Below are 14,026 nucleotides of genomic sequence, written 5' to 3' on the forward strand. Positions count from 1 at the left end.
TTAAAAAAAAAAAATCAACCAGGTGTGGTAGCACAAGCCTGTAGTTCCGTCTCCTTGGACGGCTGAGGTGGAAGAATCGCCGGAGCCCAGCAGTTCGACACAGGGCTGGCCATGAGTGTGCCATGGCACTCCAGTCTGGGAGACAGAGTGACACTCCAACTCAAAAGCAAAACCAAAAAACCATCACTCTCCATCTGCTCAGACTCCTGGCACCAGTGGGCGCCCGAGGAATGAGGAGGTTGGGCTTCGAGCCCACAGGGTGTCTGTGCTCCTCACACTCAGAGGGAAGGGGACTGGCAGCAGCCACAGGGGCCGGGAGTGGGCTCGTCAGGGCCCCGTGAGACCTTGGGTTATCCTGAGTGAAACTGGCGCCCTCAGAGGGCCCGGGGCAGAGGTGTGACATGTGTCTTCAAGCGCAACCAGAGCAGTGGTGGCAAGCGTCCAAGAGGGCCACAGCAGGCGAGAGAAGGAAAGGGCTGCTGAAGCTGAGAGTCACGCCCTGCTGACCAGAGGCAGAGTTGCATGGACTGAGCCCTGGGAGACTGGAGATCCGTAGGCCTGCTGCAGACACTCCTGGCTTGAGAGGCCCGGAGACGTCCCGTGAGACAAGGAACAGGCCCCAAGTGTGTGACAGAGTGCGGGGAGTACCCACCAGAGGAGGGAGGGTGAGGTTCCAAGGGGATGCTTTTTTGAGGGTGAGGCAGAGGTCGGCATGGCCTGGGACAGGTGGACAGGAGAGCAGGGACAGGCGGGGAGCCACAGGGAACGCCACCGCAGCAACATCACCGAGAGGGCCCCGTGAGAGCCAGGCCGGGCACTGTGTGTCCCGGGGCCGGGCTTCAGTTGGATGTGGTCTTCCTCGCTTTCTTCTGTTTGGTTTCCCGGTGGATACTCAGCTGTAAGATGACCTAGACAAGGGGGAAATTAATCATTCGGGAGCAACAGATGTGTGGGGGCTGGCTTCCCATTACTCCTGTGTCCTGGGAGCGGGGGTGGGGGGGTGGGAGATGGGGGGAGGGGTCTTGAGCGGAGGAGAGACGGTGTGAAGGGAGGAGTCGCCCAGGAGAGCAGGGGCGCTAGCCTGGGGGAGGCCTGGGGGAGCTTCCTCGCCGTCTGCAGCTCCTTGCATTGATCAGGCCTGGGACGCAGAGCCTTGGTCCTACGAGTCAGCAGGTGGACAGGGAGGTGAGGTCGGGCCAAGTGGGGGTACGGGTGGCTTTAGTCCTGGCCGCTCTCCCACTGGGGCTTTGGGGATCCCCCTGTATCTGAGGCTTCCGTCTCTCTCCAGATCCAGCGGTTTCTGCCCAAACAGCATTCCGCGTTTCCTGTCCTCCTCCGTCGTGCATCTGAGCTTTCCCTGGGGTGCGCGATGGGGCTTCTGCGCCCCTGGGTCTCAGCCCCGCTCCCCACCTGGCCATGCCGCTCTGCCTCCCTCCTCCTCCTCTCTCGGCTCTCCCTTCCCCACCCGGTGCACTTGCAGGCACGCCTGTGCTAACTTCCGATGTGTTTCCTCCATTCTGTCGGTTCCCTTTCATTTTGCAGATCCTCTAATTGTTGATCCTACTCTTTAGCCCATCTATTGCTTTTTCTATTTTAAGGACTCTTTTCTTTCCAAAAGTATCGTGTTTATTTTCGTATGTGCCTGGTTTAAAAAATAACTGCTAGCTGCCCTCCCTTTTTCTGTTATTTTCCTAATTATTTTTATTGAGGTATGCTTGCATATAAAGGCATGTACCCATTTAAAGGTTTAGTTTGAAGAGCTTTGGCAAACATAGACGTCCATGTACCCAGCTCTCCAACAGAAAAACTTCCCCTAAGCCATGTCCACGGGCCTCTGCCCAGTGAATCACCCACCTCCTCCAGCCCCAGATAAACACTGATCTGCTTTCTTTTCCTGTAGATTCACCATTCCATCATATAAATGGAATGATACCGTATATATTCCTTTGAGACTGGCTTCATTCACTCAGTTAATGCCATTGAAACTCATCTATGTTGCCTATATCAAGAGTTCCTTCCTTTCTATTGCTGAGTAGTATTCCATGGTATAAATATTCAGCAACTTCCTTATTCACCTATTGATGGGTATTCTGCTGGAATTAATGGAAAGGGACACTTGTACATGCATTTTCACAGCAGCTGTAGACACATGTGGTAGATGTATTACTAGTCTAAGAGACTCTTTTCCAAACTGTTACATCCCTCTGTTCACACTAGCACAGTGGAAATCTTAGTTGCTCCACATCCCTGCAAACACCTAGTATAAGCAATCATTGTACGTTTAGCCATTCTTGTACATACTGATCTTTCATGGTAGATTGTGAAAACTTTCCCCATGATTAATGAGCATCTTTTTCTATGCTTATTGATCATTCTCCTGTCTTTTGTGAAGTATCTGTTCAAAACTTTTGCTTATTTTGAAAATTGTGTAATTTGGCTTATTGTGAGTAATAAGAGCTCTTCGTGTATTTTGGATACAAATATTTATCATATATTATACATATTTTGCCCCCAGCTATAGTTGGCATTCTCATTTTCTTAACACTGTCTTTCAAAAAGCAAAAGGTTTTACTTTTTGTGGGATAACATTTATGAATTCTTTACTAATTTGGTTATTGCATTTTGTGTCCTGTCCAAGAATTACTTACTTCTCCTTAAAAGTCACAGATTTTCCATTTTCCTGTGGAATAGCAATTCTCAAACATTATGACTTAAGGAATCTTGACTATTCTTCACAATTATTGAGGACCCCAAAGAGCTTTTACTTAATAGGCTATATTTATTGATGTTTATTGTACTAGAAATCAAAATAGAAACAAATATTAAACGCAAAAATACACAAGCATACATTTCACTAGACATTGTGGCAGTGACACCGCATATGTCACAAAGCCTCTGGAATATTCTTTGATGTGTATTCATGAAAAAATAGGGGTGTACATAGAAATTATTATGAAAATAGGTTGGCCTTGTGGACCCACTGAAAGGGTCTTAGAGACTCCTAGGACCCCCCAGGTGTCTGGATCACACTTTGAGAACCATTATTCTCAAAGTTCTATAGCATTTCCTTTTACATCTAGTTCAGTGATCCATTGAGGATAAAGTTTTATGGTGTGAGGTAGGGGTTGTGCTTTATTTTGTTCCCATATGGGTATTTCAGTTGTTTCAGAACCATTTGTTGAAAAGGATGTCCTTTTCCTATTGAATTATGGTGGCACCTTTGTTAAATATCACTTGACCTGTGGGTCTATTTCTGGAGTCTCCAGTACCTTTTATTAGTTGATATTTTTATACATATGCCTGTATCAGACTCTATCAATTACTGTGGATTTGTAGTAATTATTGAGATTAGTAGTTATAAGTCTTCCAAATCTGTTCCTTTAGAAGATTGTCTTGACTATTCTAGGACCTTTGTATTTCCACATAACTTTTTTTTTAGTTGGAGTCTCACTGTGTCACCCAGGCTGGAGTAGAGTGGCATGCTCACGGCAACTGCAACCTCGACCTGCTGGGCTGTTGGGCTCAGGTGATCCTTCCGCCTCAACCTTCCAAGCGGCTGAAACCACAGGAATGTGCCACCATGCCCAACTAATTTTTGATTTATTGAACAGATGCATTATCGCCATATTACTCAGGCTGGTCTTGAACTCCTGAGCTCAGGCAATTCTCTTGACTCCACTTCCCAAAGTGCTGGGATTATAGGTGCAAGCCACCATGCATGGCTTTCATATAACTTTTAGGAAACGTGTCAATTTCTAGTTGGAGGGGAGGACTGTTGGCATTTTTTTTTGAGTCGGAGTCTCACTATATTGCCTAGGCTAGAGTGCAGTGGCACGCTCACGGCCACCGCAGCCTCAACCTGATCCTTCCGCCTCAGCCTTCCAAGTAGCTGGAACTACAGGCATGCGCTATCATGCACATCTAATTTTTTTATTTATTGTAGAGACCAGGTCTCGCCAAGTTGCCCAGACTGGTCTCGAACTCCTGAGCTCAGACAATCTTCTCACCGCTACCTTCCAAAGTACTGGGATTATAGGTGCATGCCACCATGCCCGGCCTGCCTGCTGGTATTTTGATTAGAATTATGTTGAATCTATAAATGAATCTTGGGAAAAATGACATCATGGTAATATAGACTCTTCTGATCCTGGCATGCACTATGCTCTCCATTGATTTAGGGCTTTGATTTTCCTCAGCAGTGTCCTGTGGTTTTTACTGTGGAGTTCATGCCCATCTTCTGTCAGACATATCCCTAAACGTTTGATGGTTCTTGATGTAATTGACAATGGTATTGTTTTTCTAAACTTAAAGTTCTTATTGTCTGCTATTATATAGAAATACAATTGACATTCGTATATTGACCTTGTAATCTATGACCTTGCTAAATTCACTATGCTGGCTTGTAGAATCCTTGAGATTTTCAATGTACACAGTCGTGTCATCTGTCTAACTTTTCTTTTTCATGCCTCTTGCATTGAATGGAACCTCCAGGAAAAACTGAACATGTTGAGAGTCGAGGATATTTGCTCTTCTTGTTCCTCATCTTAGTGAGGCAAAAATTCAATCTTGGCCCCATTGTATAAGACATTAGCTGTGAAATTTTTATCAGTTCCCTTTACAGGATGAGGATGGTTCCCTTCTTTTCCTAGTTTGCTGATTTTTCCAAAAAAATAATGAATGGGTATTGAATGTTGCCAGATGTTAATATGGCAACATCTATTAATATGATCATGTGACTTGTCTCCTTTGTTATTTAATATGGTGAATTACACTGATTTTTGAATGTTGGCCCAACCCTTCATTTCTTGCATATTTATTGTCCTTTTTATGCATTGCCAGGTTTTATTTCCTAGTATTTTGTTAGAAAGGTATCATGAGGATATTGGCCTGCATTTGCTTCTTTTATAATGCCTTGGTCAGGTTACATTGACTTTATTAAATTAAGCCAGACTCGGTGGCTCAGCCTATAATCCCAGTGCTTTGGGAGGCTGAGGTGAGTGGATTGCCTGAACCTGCGGGTTCGAGACCCGCTTGAGGCAACTTGGCGAGACCCCATCTCTACAATAAATCAAAAATCAGCCAGGCTTGGTAGTGTGCACCTGTAGTTCCAGCTACTTCGAAAACTGAGGCGGAAGGATCGCCGGAGCCCAGCAGTCGAGGCTGCGGTGGCCGAGAGTGGCCACTACACTCCAGTCTGGACGACAGAGTGAGACTCCAACTAAAAAAAAAAAAAAAAAGTAAATAAATTAATTAATTAATTTTAAAAAATGAATTAAGCGTTTTTCTAAAATATTTTGCTTTTTGGCATAGTTTTTGTAATACTTGCCATCGTTTTTTCTGAAATGCTTGATAGAATTCAACAATGAAACCATCTGGGCCTGGGAAGCTGTTTTGTTTTGTTTCTGTAGGAAGATTTTTAGTACTGAGATGCTCCATGAGACTTAGTCGGAAAGCTAAGGGATTCTTGTCATCAGCCAGGGGAATAAGTCCTTCATTTTTTAGGAGAATCTCTGTAGTCATTCCAGCATCCCTCACATCCGCTAATCATTTATCCAGATCTTCTGTATCTTGATTTTTTAGTCTGGCTGTTCTACCAATTACTGAGAGAGTGATGTTAAAAATTCCAGCTATAATTATGAATTTGTTTCTCCTTCCTTTTATTTCTGCCAGATTGGCTGTCTATATTTCGAAACATTATGTCACACTTATTTGAGGTTGTTGCATCTTCTTGTTTCATTGGCCTTGTTGCATCTTCTTGTTTAATTGGCCTTGCAGAATTGAATGTCCTCCTTTATCTCTAGTATAATGCTCCTGGTCTCGAAGTCTACGTCATCTGATATTAGCGCAGCCAGACCAGCCTCCTTATGCTTACTGCAGTGTGGTGTAACTTTTTCTGTCTTCTTGTCTTCTTTTGCACTTGTATCTTTAAAGTGCAAACAAATTTTTTTAAGTAAATATCTTTTAGACAGCGTATAGGTGAATCTTGCTGTCTTGCCTAAATATAGTGATCTCTGCTTTTGATTGGAAGGCTCAGTCCCTTTGCATCAGCATCGTGTGAAGCCAAGTCTGCCATCCTATGTGTCCACCATCTTTCTTTTGTCTGCCAGTGCTCCTTCCCTGCCTTCTTTGGTGCTAGTTGAATTTTCCAACAATTCCATTTTATTTCCTCTGTCGGCGTCTTGGCTTCTCAACTATACCTTCTAGGGGAAGGAGGAGTTTCTCTAGGGCCAGTAACACCCATCCTTCACTTCTCACGGTCTGTGCAAGGCCATTCTTGCATCTGACATTCTTCCCACTTCCCACTTCGCGGAGTAAAAACGTGAGGGCATTGTTACTCTGCTCCACACTCTTTCTTTGTGCTGTTGTCGTCATATGTTTTACTTCAAGAGGAACACGGTCTCTTCTGTTTACCCGTGTCTTTGACAAGTCTAGTAGGTCTTCTTTCTTTTCCACAGGTGAAATTTCCCATCTGGAATTATTTCTCTTCAACCTAAAGAACCTCCTTTCATTTTCATGCTGACTGCTGGTGGTGAATTCTCCCAGCTATTGCTGCTGTGAAAATGACTCTTCTTCAACCTCTTTTTTTTATGTATTTGAGTTGAGTCTCACTCTGCCTACCAGGCTGGAATGCAGTGGCACACTCACGGCCACCCAGCAACCTGCTGGGCTCCTGTGATCCTTCCACCTCAGCCTTCCAAGTAGCTGGAACTGCAGGTGTGAACTACCATGCCTGACTATTTTTTATTTTATTGTAGAGACGAGGTCTCACCAAGTTGCCCGGGCTGGTCTCGAACCCGCGGGCTCAGGCAGTCCACTTGCCTCGGTCTCCCAAAGGCTGAGCCACTGAGCTTGGCCTTCAACCTCACTTTTGAAGAATATTGCCACTAGTTATTGGATATTGGGTTGACATATTTTTTTCTTCTTTAAATACTTTGAAGATATTATTTTATTTTCTTCTGGCCTCCATAGTTTCTGATGGAAAAAAAATCAAGTTATTTTAAGCATGGTCTTCCTATATGGAATGTATCTTTTTTTTTCCTTCTTTCCATTTTCAAGTTTGTATTTCTAATTTTTGTTTTCAGCATTCTGATTATTATATTCCTAGGCGCCTTGACAAAAATTCCGCTCGGGGTTCTTTTGGACAAATATGTATAATGGCATTTTCATCAGATTTGATAAATTATTAACTATTATTTCTTCAGATATATTTCTCTTTTCCTTTTGGGACTCCAGCTACACACATGCTAGAGTATTGCCCCACAGGTCCCCAGGCTCTGCTCATTTTTCAAAAAATATTTTGCTCTCTATTCGTCTAATCGGATAATTTCCAATTACTTGTCTTCAGGTTCATTGACACTTTTTTCTCTCCTCTCTAATCTGTTACATTCAACCAGAAATTTGCTTTTTTAAAATTTTGGTTATTACAGTTTTTAGTTTTAGCATTTCCATCTTTTTTTGTTTTTTTTTTCCTCTACTGAGATTTCCTATCTGTTCATTCATTAATACTATTTTTAAGGAAAACATAACTTCTAACATATTTATGATATTTATATTATAATATCTGCTTTAAAGGATTCATCTGCCAAACCCAGCATCTGGCTTATCTTGTATCTTTACTGTAGGTTACATTTTTGCATTTCCTTGCATGTTCAGTAATTTTATATTATGTAATGGACATTGTGGATGATACACTGTAGTGTCTTGTCATTTAATTATGTTTTTTAGAAGAGTGTTGATTTTTGTTCTAGTAGGTAGTTCAATTATTGACTGATTGCTTTAAAATTAGGTAGGATTGGTTTTATGTTCTGTTAGCGCACATCTTTGGAAGTTCCAGGTGTTTCCCAAGCCTGTTATCTTGCCTGCAGATGTCATCAGACTGAATTTTAGATCTTATTTGGGCAGGTCTACTCCAGGGAATGGCCCTCAGTCCTGCAGTGAGGTACTGTCTTGTCTCAGCTACATATCCAGAATGTCAGGGAGTTAGTCACAAGGTCTCTGCCAGGCTAGACCTCCAGACTCCCCCAACGTCTATGGCCCCAGCACATCTCATATCTTCTTATCACTTCTCAACCTGGGGCAGCTGCACTCAGCTGCATGTCATCTTGCCTTATGCACATGCCACTCAGCCTGTGGGAAGTATTCACGGAGCACTCATACACAGACAGTTTGGGCCTCACGGCAAAGCCCCTTCCTCTCCCGATCCCAGCCTTTTGGGCGGCCACCCTCTGATCCCTGCCTCCGGGCTCAGTGGCAGTCTGCACTCTGCCTGCTCTTCCACCTTCAGAAAGTCGTGCCCAGGCCCAGAGCCAGGCAGTGGCGGGCTCAGGCCCGGGTCTCCGTCTTGCAGAGGCGCCGCCTTGTGTTGCCAAGTGTGCGGGGCCAGGAAACAGCTGCCTTGGGTCTTTGGTCCAGTTTTATGGCTATCAGGGTTGTCGAGTTACCGTATCAGAGTTGGAAGTAAAAAGAACCCTGCCAGTTACTGACCCGAACGTCCACTCAGCTGGCCCGTCCCTTATATTTTGGAGGGTGTGGGTCTTCGTGTGTGAGATGCACTTATTTTTGTCATTGAGGCTTCAGGAGGTGTTCTGTGTCTATCCCTGACATAGGCTCACTTCCCGGTGCATTCCCCTGTGGCGACGCTTCTGGTTGCCTTGGCCCGCCTGTCTGGGCAGGCCAGCTCTGATGGCTCTCACACTGTGGGATTTGCTCACAGTGCCCAGAGCAGGCAGAGCTCCAGATGCCACACTCATCTCAGAGTGCGCTCCCACCCCACTTTCACGACTGCTTTCTGCTTGGTCGCAGGCTGTCAGAAAACATCTCGTTCATGCTGCAGTCCAGACCTCAGACCTCACCTTGGCTCTAACCAGGACCCTCCTGCCCCTGCCCCTGCCCCTCAGTGGGTCCCGTGGTGCCCCACAGCTCCCGGCCCACAGGGGCTGCCGAGCTCCGGTCCCCTGATGCCACGATCTCTCTGCTCCTCCACAGAGCCTCACCACGTTGCTCGCTTTCCCTAAGGTTACATGTCTATTAGTGTGATTTTTATTCTCTGTCTTGGCCAAAGGCCAGTCAGTGCATGAGTCCTCTAGAGTCTGCCTTCAGCAGAATTTGCTGGATCTGTTCATGCTGGTGGCTCAAGGCAGTGTTTGGGATGTGCTGTCAGTGGCAATTTTTTGGGTGTGGTTCCTTATTTCTGCTCTTGCACATGGGAGCTTCTCCAGCCCCTGCCCAGACCCCATGGTCCAGCAGAGGCAGAAGCAGCAGCAGAGGCCAGGCGGGTGATTGTGAGCAGGGGACACATGTGCCCAGGAAGATCCTTAGCAGAGGAGACCAGAGTGGAAACTAGAAGCAGAGCAGCGAGGACCGCATCCTTAAAGGCCTTGGACTTCAGGCTTTGGCTGTGAGTGATGGAGCTATGTGAGACTCACTCCCACAGTCCCACCAGGAGCCTTCCAGGAGGTGACAGTGCTGATGGGCAGGGAAGGCGTGGTCCCTGCATTTGCTGGGCCCCGCGGCTCTCACCAGCTTTCTCTCAGGTTTCCAGGGTTGGCAGGGGTCATCTCTCTGTCCCTGTCCGCAAGCCCTCAAGGTAAGTCAAGGGTGTCAACCAGAAGAATGCCAAGCCCCCCCCCCACTGGGACCGTTCCAGCCCGGCACGGCCTCCAGGCAGCCCCGCCCAGGCTCTCTGACCCTGCATTGCCTCCCAGCCTCATGACCCTGCTCCGCTGCCAAGTGCACATGGAGATGGCACACATCGAGGAGGACGAGGACCGGCTGGAGCCCGCCATGGAGCACCTGCGGAAGGCCGCGTGCCTCGACAGCCTGGGCCTCTACCAGGACAAGCTCCAGATGGCCTCTAATCGGTTACGCCTGTGCACCATGCTCTACCAGGTCCCTGAGCGTGCCGAGGACAAGGCCACCATGGCCATCGAGCAGGTGCTGCCCTGGGGAGGACGGATGGGTGGCTGGGGAGTCCGGGGCCCCGCAGAGGGAGTGGGGCCTGGGCCGAGCTCTGAGGTGAAGGGCACAGTGAGGAGGAAGCTTCCCGGGACCCACCTGTCGGCGAGGAGGCCTGGGAACACGCTGCTGCCCTGTGCGGTGCAAGGAGTCACTCAGGCCTTTGCTGGAAGCCAGATGTTCCCGGAAAGTCAGAGAAAGTGTTGCTTTGGATCCGATGGTAACTCGCTCATCGTCCTCTCGCTCTTCTTTCCTGAGGCCAAAAAAGCGACCCCAAAAGACAGCGTCAGGAAGAAGCGAGCCCTTCTGGTGAATGCGGGCCTGGCCTTGGCCCCCGACACGTTTCAGATCGTGCTGGACAGCGAGAATGAGACCAAAGGTGAGCGGCCATGCTTGGGCCCCGAGCCCGGAATGTGTCTGCCTCGACGGTTCTGATCCTGCTCAGGTGTCACCTGGGCCTTGGGCTCTTCCAAGGACAGCCCCAGACACATGTGGGGGACAGTGTGGTCTCCACCTAAAGGCTTGAGCCGCCCAGGGCTAACCCCCAGGACCTCAGAATGACCCTTACGTGGCGGTGGGGCCTTTAAGAGGTGACTAAGGCAAAATTAGGTCCTCAGGGTGAGCCTCATCCAAAGTGACGGGTGTCCTTAGCGATGGCCCGTTCCCCACCTCGGCCCGGGCTCTGCTGCTGTGCGTCTGTCAGACCATACTCCAGCTGCGTCTGCGGGCTCGGGCTGCTGTGTGGAGTCCACGTGCTGCAGCGTGAACAGCAGGACTGTGTTTCTTGCAGCCTTGTAGGCTGGAAGCCTGAGGTCAAGGTGTCACAGGACGTGATCCTCCTGAGACTTCTCTCTGGGGCCCGTGGACACCGTCTGCTCCCTGTGTCCTCACAGGCCGGTCCCTCTGTGTGCGTCTATGTCCTCATCGCCAAGGACACTGGCACTTTGAATTAAAGCCCCCCCAATGACCTCATCTTACCTCAATCACCCCTTTAAAGACCCTGCCTCCAAATAAGGGTGCATTCTGAGGTCCCCAGGGGTTGGAGCTTCCACATATCCTGCTTCAGGGAGGCTCACAGTTCAGCCCGTAGCACCGTCCGAGGCACAAGGACGGGGCAGGGGCCGGGCTGCCTTCTGTGTGTGCGTGACAAGGTCAGGCTTGAGAGCATCCCACTCGCCTCACTGTTACCTGTTGGCTCAGGGAGCTTCTGCATGCACGCTGGGCGAGAGGACGTAAGCCCTCACTGCCCCGCGTGTGACTGGTGAGCCCAGTTAAAGGGGGACGTAGCACACGCGCGGCCCCCAGCAGCTCTGGCCCATGCCGGCGTCTCTGGTTGGACAGGGCTTCTCCACCTCCTTCAGGCCAGCGGGCAGCAGGGCTGCTCAGGAGCCCTGCTCCTGGTCCTCCAGGGTCCTGCCTGCAGCCACTGCAGGGTTCCTAAAGCTCAGGGCCAGCCTGCTGGTGGCTTTCACTCAGCCTGACACCAGGCATCACACAGATATGCCTGGGGAGATGGCAGTCTAAAAGGCAACTGGGCACAGTCGTGGGTCTCAGATGAGGAGGGGAGGGTGCAGTGGGATGGGGCTGTGCCCCGGCTTGGGAGTGACCCTGAGAGGCATGGCTACCCTTGTCTGCCATGCTCCCTCATCTCTCTTGGTCGTTCTCATTCCTGTGGCCTCATTTTTGCCCTGACAAGTTTGAGGAGCAGCTGTAACCTGCCAGCATCACCTGGACCCCTCTGCTTTGCTTTCTGGATTCGTTTTACTTAATAAGTGTGTCCTGCTGCCTACCTGGGGTCATGGGGCAAGATAGCACCTAAACCCCGCAGGAGATGCCCTGTGCCCACCCCAGGGAGCAGGGCCTTGGGTTGGCTCTTGAAGGTAAATCTCTGTGCCGGCTGAGAAGGCAGGACTGCAGCCCAGGGGAGACATAGCTCTGAAGGCACAGCCTCCTGCCCCGGGGTCTCCTGGGGCCGGGATAACCCTCCACCCAAGGCCCAGTGCCCACTGCATCCTGAGATCAGCTGTACTGGGCGGACCGACCCTCTGTGTGAAGTTGAGTCCTGGGTGTTCATGGTTTATGGGCCAGGAAAAGGAGCAGCGATTCAGAACCTCCAGTGTCAAGTGATTCAGCCACTGGGCCTTGGGGCAGACTGTGGGTGCTGCCGAGGGGCCGGGCACTTCTGCCTGAGGACGCCTGGACACTGCCAAGCGGAGTGGGCCTTGGGGTCAGGGGCCTGACAGGCTGCCACTGAGGGGCCTGGAGGCTTCCCATACTCAGAGGTGCAATTAGCTCGGCTTCGTCATGGTCAGAAGACCCTAATGGCACCACTTTGCCACTCTGCAGAGCGTCCAGCTCCCAGAGTGGTGGATGCAGGGCCCCAGGGTTGCTACCCATGGGTGGCCAGCACAGGGCGGTTTATTACAGCCGGCTCCTCCATGTTGCCTACCCCCGACCTGCAGCGCCAACCCCTGCATTTTGACTTCTGCCCTCAGTTTCCACTGGGAAAAACCGGGGCCGCTTCGCCTTTCTCTCCGCAAAGGCTCGGCATTACACCATCAGTGTGGACAAAGCCGCCGGGCACCTGCAGCGCTTGGGTCACGAAAATGGCCAGGAGAGGTGAGTGACGAGACCCGAACAGGGCAAAGCACCGGCCGGGGCTGTCGTGGAGAAGCGGTCTGTGCTGCTGCTCAGTGACGGCCCTGGGTCCCTGCGTGGGGCCACCAGGGGAGGTGCTGAGACACCTGCTCCAGGGTGGGAGGTGGCCACAGGTCCGGCATCTCCAGGGACCCTGCTGGGGAGCTTGACGGATGGGACCTCCCCTCCTGGCTGTGACAAACAAGCTGCAGCCTGGGAGGTGTGCAGTCACCCCGTCCGGGCTGGTTCACTCAGGGCGGATCATCGCACCAGGCTTCTGGACATGGTGACCAGGATGCAGTGGCCAGAGCTGGCTGATTTTGGGTGTCAACTGTAGGGCCCTCAGCCCAGGGACACCTGCCCCACACCTCACCTGGGAGTGAACTATGTGGGGCCTTTCTCTTGGTCACGGGGGTGGGAGGTGCCGTGGACATTTGTGAGGTGAGAGCAGAGAGCTGTGCCCTGACCCTGAGGACAGCCCACCCTCGCCATTCTACCCTGACCCCGGGGACAGCGCACCCCGACCGCTGTGCCCTACGTCCAAGGACAGCCCCACTCCTGACCACTGCACCTGACCCCTGGGGACAGCCCGCCCGTCAGGCTGTCTTCTGGAAAGCAGTTATTCAGGGTGTTTGCTGATGCTGCAACCACATCGATGCTCCTTTTCCCCCTTGTTTGGGTCTTTGGTGAACAGGATACAAATCTGGGCAGAGTTAGCCAAAGTCGCCCGGAAGCAAGGCGTGTGGGACGTCTGCCGGACAGCTAGTCGCTTCTGCCTGCTGTATGACAACATCAGGGTGAAGAAGTCGGCGAGGCTCAGGAGAGGTGCGTGCCCCCGCGAGTGCGCTCAGCCTGGCCACGGCCACCCCCGGGCTAGGCCTCCTGAGTCCCCAGATGGGTCCCGAAGTGGTGGATCTGGGCCTTCACACAGGAAATGGTCTCTCTCGACGCGTTTCCAGGTGACCACAAGGCACTGTGCGTGGTAATTGTAGCAACAGCAATATGGTCATCACAACGACTGTTTTTGCCACTAATTACTGGGCTGCTGCCAAGCCTGGCTGCGTGCTGGCCATGCCAGGAGCACGGAGCACCATCATCACATGGGGCCTCTCGTCACTCGATGGCTCTTGAAGGGCTTGGGCAGGGGCAGCCACAGCTGAGCAGAGGCTGCCGTGCTGGATACCTGCACGCAGAGGGCAGAGGCCTCAGACTCAGCATAGCAGCTCTCTGGGCGAGCGTGTTTCTCAGGATGTGGGCGAGGTGGATCCCCACGGTCAGCACCCGGTTCTGGAGAGGCGCCGGCCTCAGGCACATCAAGGCCCAAAGGGATGAGGGAGGGAGGCAGCAGACAGAACAGACGTGGAGGACCTGGGAGTCCTGCAGGAGCCAGGGAGGGCCCGCCCCCAGGAAGGCCAGGGACATGAGAGGCAGCAGG

At 50.7% G+C, this 14,026-nt stretch overlaps 1 protein-coding gene across 1 annotated transcript in view; it reads left to right on the forward strand.

The window, feature by feature from the left end:
- Nucleotides 1-14,026, forward strand: part of LOC103260112 (cilia- and flagella-associated protein 46-like) — a gene marked incomplete at its 3' end in the record, with an annotated part of 70,512 nt that overhangs the window by 29,324 nt on the left and 27,162 nt on the right. Inside the window, exons 12-15 of the mRNA XM_021712183.1 lie at nucleotides 9,705-9,933; nucleotides 10,213-10,333; nucleotides 12,450-12,573; nucleotides 13,286-13,416. Coding sequence (XP_021567858.1) covers nucleotides 9,705-9,933; nucleotides 10,213-10,333; nucleotides 12,450-12,573; nucleotides 13,286-13,416 — 605 coding nt within the window. The remainder of the gene's footprint in view (nucleotides 1-9,704; nucleotides 9,934-10,212; nucleotides 10,334-12,449; nucleotides 12,574-13,285; nucleotides 13,417-14,026) is intronic.

Source organism: Carlito syrichta, unplaced genomic scaffold (genome assembly GCF_000164805.1).
Source record: "Carlito syrichta isolate Samal-C Ts95f unplaced genomic scaffold, Tarsius_syrichta-2.0.1 Scaffold303117, whole genome shotgun sequence".
NCBI lineage: Eukaryota > Metazoa > Chordata > Mammalia > Primates > Tarsiidae > Carlito > Carlito syrichta.